The sequence below is a fragment of the Nannospalax galili genome, unplaced genomic scaffold (assembly GCF_000622305.1).
Source record: "Nannospalax galili isolate Female #2095 unplaced genomic scaffold, S.galili_v1.0 scaffold660, whole genome shotgun sequence".
NCBI lineage: Eukaryota > Metazoa > Chordata > Mammalia > Rodentia > Spalacidae > Nannospalax > Nannospalax galili.
Genome location: NW_008349073.1, coordinates 1,129,467 through 1,138,102, shown reverse-complemented (window position 1 = coordinate 1,138,102; position 8,636 = coordinate 1,129,467). Strand labels below are relative to the sequence as shown.

The following is an 8,636-nucleotide window of genomic DNA, read 5'->3' as shown; positions in this document are numbered from 1 at the left end:
TGTAAGAGTGAGACCACTGAGGACAAGTCAGCCTTTCGGGTTGCAACAGCAAGAGGTTTATTTGATACACAGGTACCTGTGGGCACAGAGTCTCCTCGGAGGACTTGCACACCCCAGGTTGGGGTTTGGCAGTTTTTATAGAGCAGAAGCAGGGTACAGAAGCAGAAGAGCAGTTATTGGTTAATTCAAACACACACACAATAATTTCAAAAGTATGCAGAGATATGGGGTAAGGGCCGGGGCTAAGGGGAAGTGGGATTGCTAAATGGGAGGTGACCTCAGAGGCACAGGTGTTTTTCCCTTGATTTCCTGGTATCGGGCCCTCAGGGTGGTCAGGAGTTCTACCCGTAAAACTTGTTTATGGCTTGATCTGTGAAGCTTGACCGGCGCCTGCCCGTCTTGCAGCCTTTTGATAAGGCTGGTCCTGGTTTTTGTCAATTTTAAACATGTGGGCTCATGAGTACTCATGGCGCCTAGTCTTTTTCAGTGTGTGTGTGCAATGCCCAAAGAGGCCAGAAGAGAGCATGAGATCACTTGGAACTGGAGTTACAGATGGTTTTCAGACACTGTGGATCCTAGGAACTGAAACCCCAGTACTCTGGAAGAGCAGCCTGTTCTCTTGTCCACTGAGCCATCTCTCCAGCCCCATTTTCCTGTATCTGGAACCTGGCCTGGAACTCATTTTGAAGACCAGGCTGGCCTCAGTCTCACAGAGATCCCCCTGCCTCTGGGATTAAAGATGTACACCACCATACCCAGCTTCAGGCAAGATTTGGTTGAATCAGAGAAAATAAGTAACTGGAAGAGAAGCAAAATAAGAAATAAGATGGTATACCTGAAGTTGGGGATTTTGGATGCCCTGGGGTTCAGGATGACATTTTTGGTAGTGTTGATACCGTAGAAGGGTAAAATGGATGCATGCCAGCAGAGGACAACTCAGTTCTACTGGACTGTTACAGTTGGCTTGAGGGACTTTCCAGGAGGATGGTTATAACAATTTGGAAAGTTCCTGGATACATGTCTGACAGTCCAGTACAGGGCTACATGCCACTGCTTCATGCCTTATTTATAATTCAGAAACTTCCCCTTGCTGATGAAAGCCCCATTGGGCACAGCATTCATTGTATTTATCTTTAATCCCAACCTGAAATAATGATGAGCTGTTCAGAGGCATGCTTGCACACCTACATGGTGCACAGTTCCCTGGTTATTTTTAATTTGGCTTATACAGAGTATGAGGTTGAGCTAGGCAAAACCTTCCAGTACTGCCTGATATATTGGGTGGGAGCATGCCTGTGCTTTGTGAGAAGTAAAGGATTAACAACTACAGTTTTAAAAGCTGTTGTTCTGAGAGACTAATTATCTGTACTTTTATTTAAACTAAACCTTAGCTGAATTTATTTAAAGTACTAAAATCAGCAGTTAGAAATTAGTTTTCAGAAGGTCTGTAGTATATTCAAGAGCTAGTGGTCTAGACAGCCACTTAAGCTGAGTGTAAGAAAGTTCTCATTGTGTTGCTATGTGTTTTGAATATATCTACTGTATAAGTAGATCTGTCATGTGGGAGGTTCATTTGACTATAAGAATTACAATTAACCCTTCTTGCACCTAGTCTTTTATTTGAATATAATTACTATTTGGTAGATTAGTATATTAACTCTGGCTTTAAGTTACATTGTATAACTATATGGAAAAATTTGTAATATCTGTATGTCAGTAATTACAAATTGGAATACAGGACCCTAAAAATCATTGACACCTAAGCCTTCTGCAAGATGAATGACATTCCTGATGCTTCTGTTGCAGATACTGGATGATGGAGGAGATCTTACTCACTGGATTTATAAAAAGTATCCCAACATGTTCAAGAAAATCAAGGGCATAGTTGAGGAGAGTGTTACTGGAGTCCATAGGTAAGATTTAACATAGTCATCCTTAGCTTAGATATATAATCTAGTAATCATATGTCTGTATAACACATTATGCTAAAAATTGGAGCCTGCTATGAGGTAAGAAGATCTGAGCCTGAACACTTTTTTTTAAGTAACGACACAAATTACAAACTTAAAATAGTGATGGGGCACAGATGGAGGAATAAGTGGGGTCCTCGTGATTTCTTGTCATTATAATGCAATGACTACTTGTTCTTTTGGGACAAATTAATTTGTTCAACAAATATTTATTGAGCTGTTACAATGTTTAATGTGCTAGAGGTCTAACAGTAGACAAACAGATACATTTTTCATGTTTCCTGTGGCCAGACTGCAGCTGTCTTGTAGAGAGAGCAGAATCTGAGCTGTTTTGGTAAGAGTCTTGGCAGGTCAGGTATTTAGAAAGTGTCTTCCACTTTTGACAAAATATTGGTTGAAAGGCGTACAGCTGAAACTGTAGCCAAAGGTGGTATTATGCTTCCAGAAAAATCTCAAGGAAAAGTACTGTAAGCAACAATTGTAGCTGTTGGATTGGGCTCTGAAGATGAGGGTGGAGATTCAAGCAGTTAGTGTGGAAGTTGGAGACAGAGTTCTTCTTCTAGAATACAGAGGCACCAAAGTAGTTCTAGATGAAAAGGATTATTTCTCATTTATAGATGGAGACAGTCTTGGAAAGTATGTATTTCCAAGAAATGGAAAGTCCTGGAAAGTATGTCTTTTGGAAAGATTGAAATCACTGTTGAAATGACATCACATGAAGTGGCTTATTCATAAAGTTCTGAAATATTTCATCATGTATATAATTTCTGTGCCTCCATTTTATAATAAATTGATGGTATCTAAACTGATTTAAAAAAAAAAAAAAGACCTGTGCCTTCACAGAGCTCATATACTGATAGACAGCAAGGATTTAGGGATCTGTTAAAAAATGAGTGTAATTCTTTGAATAAAATTGGAATCATTTCTGTTTTCTGTTACCCATAAAAAATTTAAAGTATGAAATAAATCTTTAGGCAAATAAATTCTAAATAAGCCACCATGACTGCTTTAGTGTATTATAATCTTCTTGAGTATACAAGATTATAGCCTATACCTTCAGATTCATAGAAAGGGATGATTTTTTTTTTTTAATGATTAGATATTTTTATTTATTTATGTGTGTCAGTGCCACAGTACACATGTGGAAATCAGAGAACAACTTGTAGGAATCATTTCTCTGTTTCTACCATGTGGGCTCTGCAGATAAAAACTCAAGTCATCAGGTTTGGCAACAGGTACCTCAGTAGGTAACTACTGAGCCACCTTGCCAGGCCAAGAGTGACTTTTTTTTTTTTTTCTCAAATCTTTTTGAGACAGGGTCGCCTTGTAGCCCCAGCTGTCCTGGAACTCACTGTGTAGACCAGGCTGGCCTTGAGCTCACAAGGAGATCCTCCTGCCTCTGCCTTCCAAGTGCTGAGATTAAAGGAGAGTAAAGGAATGTGCTACCACAACCAGCCCAGTGATGAATTTTTAATAAAACAAATCCTGTTCATTTTTAATGGACTCAGTTTAAAACTCATATATGATAGATATGCATATTTATGGTCTTAAATATTGAGATTATGAATTTGAGACTTGGAAAGTTAAGATTCATTTTTATTTTTATTTATGTATATATGTTTGTGTGAATGCACGTCACATGTGTGCAGTTACCTTTGGAGACCAGAAGAGAGTGTCGGATCCCTTGGAGTTGGAGTTGCAGGTGGTTGTGAACTACTTGGTGTGAATGTTGGGAACTGAACTCTGGTCCTTTACAAGAGAAGGAAGCTCTTAACTTCTGAGCCTTGCTTGTAACTGCTAAGCCATCTCTTTAGCCCCAAAATTACTTCTTTTATCACTAAAATGGGGCATAAAATTTATATGAATTTAAAATTTTACTTTTAAAGTCCTAAATTTTTTTAAGTCAAAGATTTTTTTTTTCCCTACATGATTTTTTTTTTTTTGGTCTTTTTGAGAGAGGGTCTCCTTGTAGCCCCAGCTGGCCTACAGCTCACTATGTAAACAAGGCTGGCCTTGAACTCACAGAGATCCACCTGCCTCTGCCTGCCAAGAGCTGGGATTACAGGCATGTAATCCCACACCCAGCTCCTACATGATTTTTTTAATGAGATCTTTATTGATAAGCTGTATAAAGCCTCTAGAAACACAGTTTCTATTTCTCAATACTGTCTAGAAGGGTGAAATTAGTCATGTCTTATGCTCTCATGCCCAGTCAATGTATTTCTGGGATCTGATATGAAACCAACAATAGATTGTAATGTCTCTTTACATTCTTCATCCCCAGGCTGTACCAACTGTCCAAAGCTGGGAAACTGTGTGTTCCAGCCATGAATGTCAATGACTCAGTCACTAAACAGAAATTTGATAACCTCTACTGTTGCCGTGAATCAATTCTTGATGGGTAATGTTTATTATCTTTGACATTAACTTGGGTTATTGAGTTTAGGTTCTAATTTTTCTTTGGTTTTGGTTATTTCTGGAACTGTTTCATATGTTTTCACCTTATCATGCCCAATATTTTATAACCCAGACTTATATTGCTATTACAAGAAAATCTCTTTCTCTTAAAGAAGACTTATCTCCTATTGATAAGCATAGTTCTTACTTTATGATCCTTTCAGAGTTATTAAAATAGTATAAAGATGATTTGGACCCTATTCCACGTCATGTGTCCTGGCTCTCATATATCTTAAAATTCTTATGTTGTAACTGTTACATAATTCCCTGGCCGTCTAGAAACTTGTGGTAAGCAAAAAATTAATTCCCAAAGGCATTTCTAGTTTTTCAGCTCTATAACAATTCCAAGTCTGACAAAATTCACTTTTTTTTTGGTCTTTTTGAGACAGAGTCTCCCTATAGCCCCAGCTGGCCTAGAACTCACTATGTAGACCAGGCTGACCTTGAACTCACAGAGATCTGCCTGCCTCTGCCTCCTGAGTGCTGGGATTAAAGGCATGCACCACCATGAACTTCAAAATCTACTTTTTTTTCCAGCCAGTTTTGTGTCTTATTGCAAACTGCAGCGACCTCAGGCCTGACCATGTACTTGTACAGTGGGTATAGCTGCTCCTTCTGCTGCTGCTTCTTGGTCTTCAGCTTCTCCTCATGTTTGGTGAACCAGCGGTGTATGGTTCTTGTCTTAGGCCACAGGTCCAGGGACTTGTACTTCTTGCCCTTGTAGAATTTCCTGAGGTTTTCTTTCTGAGTCTGGTTAATGACGGTGAGGACACAGGCAATAGATTTTTGGACAACTCGGATCTTAAAGAATTTGGACCACTTTAGCAACAGGTGGCTAGGACAGTTCCACCTTCAGATCCGCCTGCTGTTTCAGCAGCTCCTTCTACTCCTTGCCAGGAAGGTCCCAAGCCTTAATCTTGACCGTGGCTGCACTGCTCACAGCCATCACTGTCCGAGGGAAAGAGCCACTTTTAATATATACCAAGTACTGTGTTCTTCCAGTACTCAGCTCTGTTTCCATTCTTGTATTCTGACATTCCTTCATTGTTGCTAGGTAGACCCTTGGGTTTACAGTCAGCTTTCTGTTATAAGTTACAAATAAGTACCTGAGAAAATCAAGTTTTTAAAATAAGTGGTTGATTTTGGCTCAGAGTTTTAAAAGTTTCAGTCTATGGTTAGATGCCCATTGCTTTTGGTAGGGAGGGAGCATGGGGTGAAACAAAGTAGATCACTTCATGACTAGGACATGAAAAGAGAGTAAGAGGAAGGAGCTAGGACTCCTCATTCTTCAAGGGCATGCCCCCCAATTTCTGAAAGGCCTCCCACTAGACTCTACTTTAAAATATTTTATTTATTATTTTTATTTTATATGTATGAGTGTATTGCCTGCATTGTATGTAAGTGCACCCGTGTTGTGCAGTGCCTGTGGAGATCAGAAGAAGGTGTCAGATCCCCTGGAACTGGAGTTACAGATTGTTGTTAGCTGCCATGTGGATGCTGGGATTTGAACCTGGGACCTCTGCGAGAACAGTTAGTGCTGTTAACCTCTGACCCATCTCTCCAGCCCCTAGATTCTATCTCTTAAAGTTTTCATCACCTCCCATAGTACCAAGCTAGGGGTCAAGCCTTTATTAAATGAACCTTTTGGGGAATATTCTGGATCCAAATCATAGCCCCTAAGTAATTTTCTAAGGGAAACCATTAAAATGGCTTAGATATGCAAGTGGAATATTTCTATCACATATAGATTAATAGAAAAGTGAAGAGAGGTTCTGTGGGCCACATTCCTAACCAATCAGTTTGAGTAGTGACACCACGGGCGCTTGATCCAGAAAGACACCAGTTTAAATAGTGGTTCTATTATTTATTTATTAACTGTAGTTCCTTTGATGAGCTACTCAACCTCTGCATGTTTCCTCATTCTGTGAAACGTCAACTTTATGACCTGCTTCTTAGAGTTATTGTGGGGGTTAATTGAGATAAGTAAGTCGTTCAATGTTAGTTACCTTACTCTTAAAAAAAAAAAAAAAAAGTTTATTGGCTGGGCATGGTGGCCCACGCCTTTAGCCCCAGCACTTGGGAGACAGAGGCAGGCAGATCTCTGTGAGTTCAAGGCCAGCCTGATCTATATATCGAGTTCCAGGCTAGTCTGTCTCAAAAAGAACAAAATAGATAAATAAATAAATAAATAAATAAATAAATAAATAAATAGGGTTTCACAATGTAGGCCATGCTGGCCTAGAACTTGCTGTATAGCCCAGTCTGGCTTCTTTATTATAATCTGTTTAAGTTTTCTAAAGGACTACATGTACCACCATATCTAACACTTTGCCTGTCTTTCTAGAGCGCTCTGTAAAATAAGCTTTAGACTAAATTAGATCTTTGGGATGCTCTCTGCTTTGGATTTTTTTTTTTTTTTTTTTTTTTGAGACAGGGCCTCCCTATAGCCCCACCTGGCCTAGAACTCACTATATAGACCAGGCTGGCCTTGAACTCACAGAGATCTGCCTGCCTCTGCCTCCCGAGTGCTAGGACTAAAGGTATGCACCGCCATGCCTGCCTTGTTTTGGAATCTTTTTGATTTGATGGAATGTTCAATGCAAATTCTAATTCTTATTATTGTATTATTATAGAATCAATAGTAGTATCGGGTAGATTGAACATTTGAGTACATTCTTAGCATATAGGCTATCCCTATGTCCACATGTATTTTCAGTCTTTTTAATTCTCAGGTCTGTGATCTTCAAGTTGGACTATACCAACTTTACCAGGTTCAGTAAAAAATGCATTAAGGGCTGAGCGTGGTGGCGCACACCTTTAATCCCAGCACTCAGGAGGCAGAGGCAGGCGGATCTCTGTGAGTTCAAGGCCAGCCTGGTCTACATAGTGAGTTCCAGGCCAGCTGGGGCTACAAGGAGACCCTGTCTCAAAAAGACCAAAAAAAAAAAAAGCATTAAGGTGCCCTATACTAGAAAAATGGACAGAATCCCTCCAAACCGTAGTTTAGCTTTTTTTAAAGAAATATTCTTAAAGTTGGGAAGGACGGGTGACAGTGACAGAAGCAGTAGAACAAAAGTTCAAGTTACACAAAAAAGAAACGGGAAAACACCAGCTAGTCACCATAGACATACTCAGTGGTAAGAACTCCTTGGTACCTGCAGACAGTGAAAACTGCAATTGGGTCAAGGGCAGTTGTTCTCAGTGGAGCTGACAGCAAAGAGAGATGAAAGGATGGATAGGTAAACTGCTTCAGAGACAACTGTAGTAGGAGTTGGGCATGGTGGCGCACATCTGTAATCCAGCACTCAGGAGGCTGAGGAAGGAGGATGAATTCAAGTCCATTCCCTTCTACATAACAAGTTTGAGGCCAGCCTGTGCTACATGAGACCCTGTCTCAAAAACCAAAACTTCAAGGACAGGACATCCATATGAGAGGAATGGATTTAGCATCTATATGAGAGGAAGGTATTGATGATTAACCTTCTGTAGTTCTGTCCCCCCAAAAAATCCTTCCTGAATTGAGATCTTTTCTTTCCTTTATCCTTGAGGCTGATTTGAGCCCCTAAGATCATAGGAAAATCACTGCATAACCCATCCATGTGTGTAGCTGTTGTTTGCAGAGAAGCAGTGTAGATGAAGTTTCCATGCCACAATAGCCATTTTAGTCACAAAGAGAGAGTACCTTCCTTTGGGAAGAAATGAGAAAAAGCTCAAGGAAGGTGATCAAAGGAAAGAAGGCCCCAAAATAGAGACTCCTGATTCTCCTTGGCGTGCTGGCCACTGCAAGACCACTCTCCTAATCCATGACTTTCATATGTAGTAGTAGCCCAGCCAGAGTCACCTCTTCACTGAACAGAAAGCCCCACATTTAACTGGTATTCTGGTTTGTTTTCTTCATTGCTGTGACAAAACACTCTGACCAATACCAGCTTGGGGAGGAAAGGATTTATCAGCTTACATCTCCCAGGTCGCAGTTCATCAGGGAGCCCAAGGTAGGAACTCAGGGCAGGAACCTGGAGGCAGGAGCTGGAGCACAGGCCATACTGGCTTGCTCCCCTGGCCCCTGCCCAGGGGTGGCACTACCCACAGTGGGCTGGGCCCTCCCACATCAATCAAGAAAATACCCACAGACATGGCCACAGGCCAGTCCAATGAAGGGAATTCCCCAATTGAGGCTCCCTCAACCCAGGTGTGTCAAGTTGACACACT

General features: G+C 40.7%; 1 protein-coding gene and 2 pseudogenes across 4 annotated transcripts in view; 2 read left to right on the top strand and 1 right to left on the bottom strand.

The window, feature by feature from the left end:
* Positions 1–8,636, top strand: part of Ahcyl2 (adenosylhomocysteinase like 2) — a 203,413-nt gene that overhangs the window by 171,414 nt on the left and 23,363 nt on the right. For all 4 annotated transcript variants that reach the window (XM_008846362.2, XM_008846361.2, XM_008846365.3 and 1 more), the window contains exons 7-8: positions 1,807–1,913; positions 4,255–4,371. In XM_008846362.2, coding sequence (XP_008844584.1) covers positions 1,807–1,913; positions 4,255–4,371 — 224 coding nt within the window. The remainder of the gene's footprint in view (positions 1–1,806; positions 1,914–4,254; positions 4,372–8,636) is intronic.
* Positions 2,005–2,679, top strand: LOC108491459 (annotated as a pseudogene).
* On the bottom strand, positions 4,917–5,453 carry LOC103744580 (annotated as a pseudogene).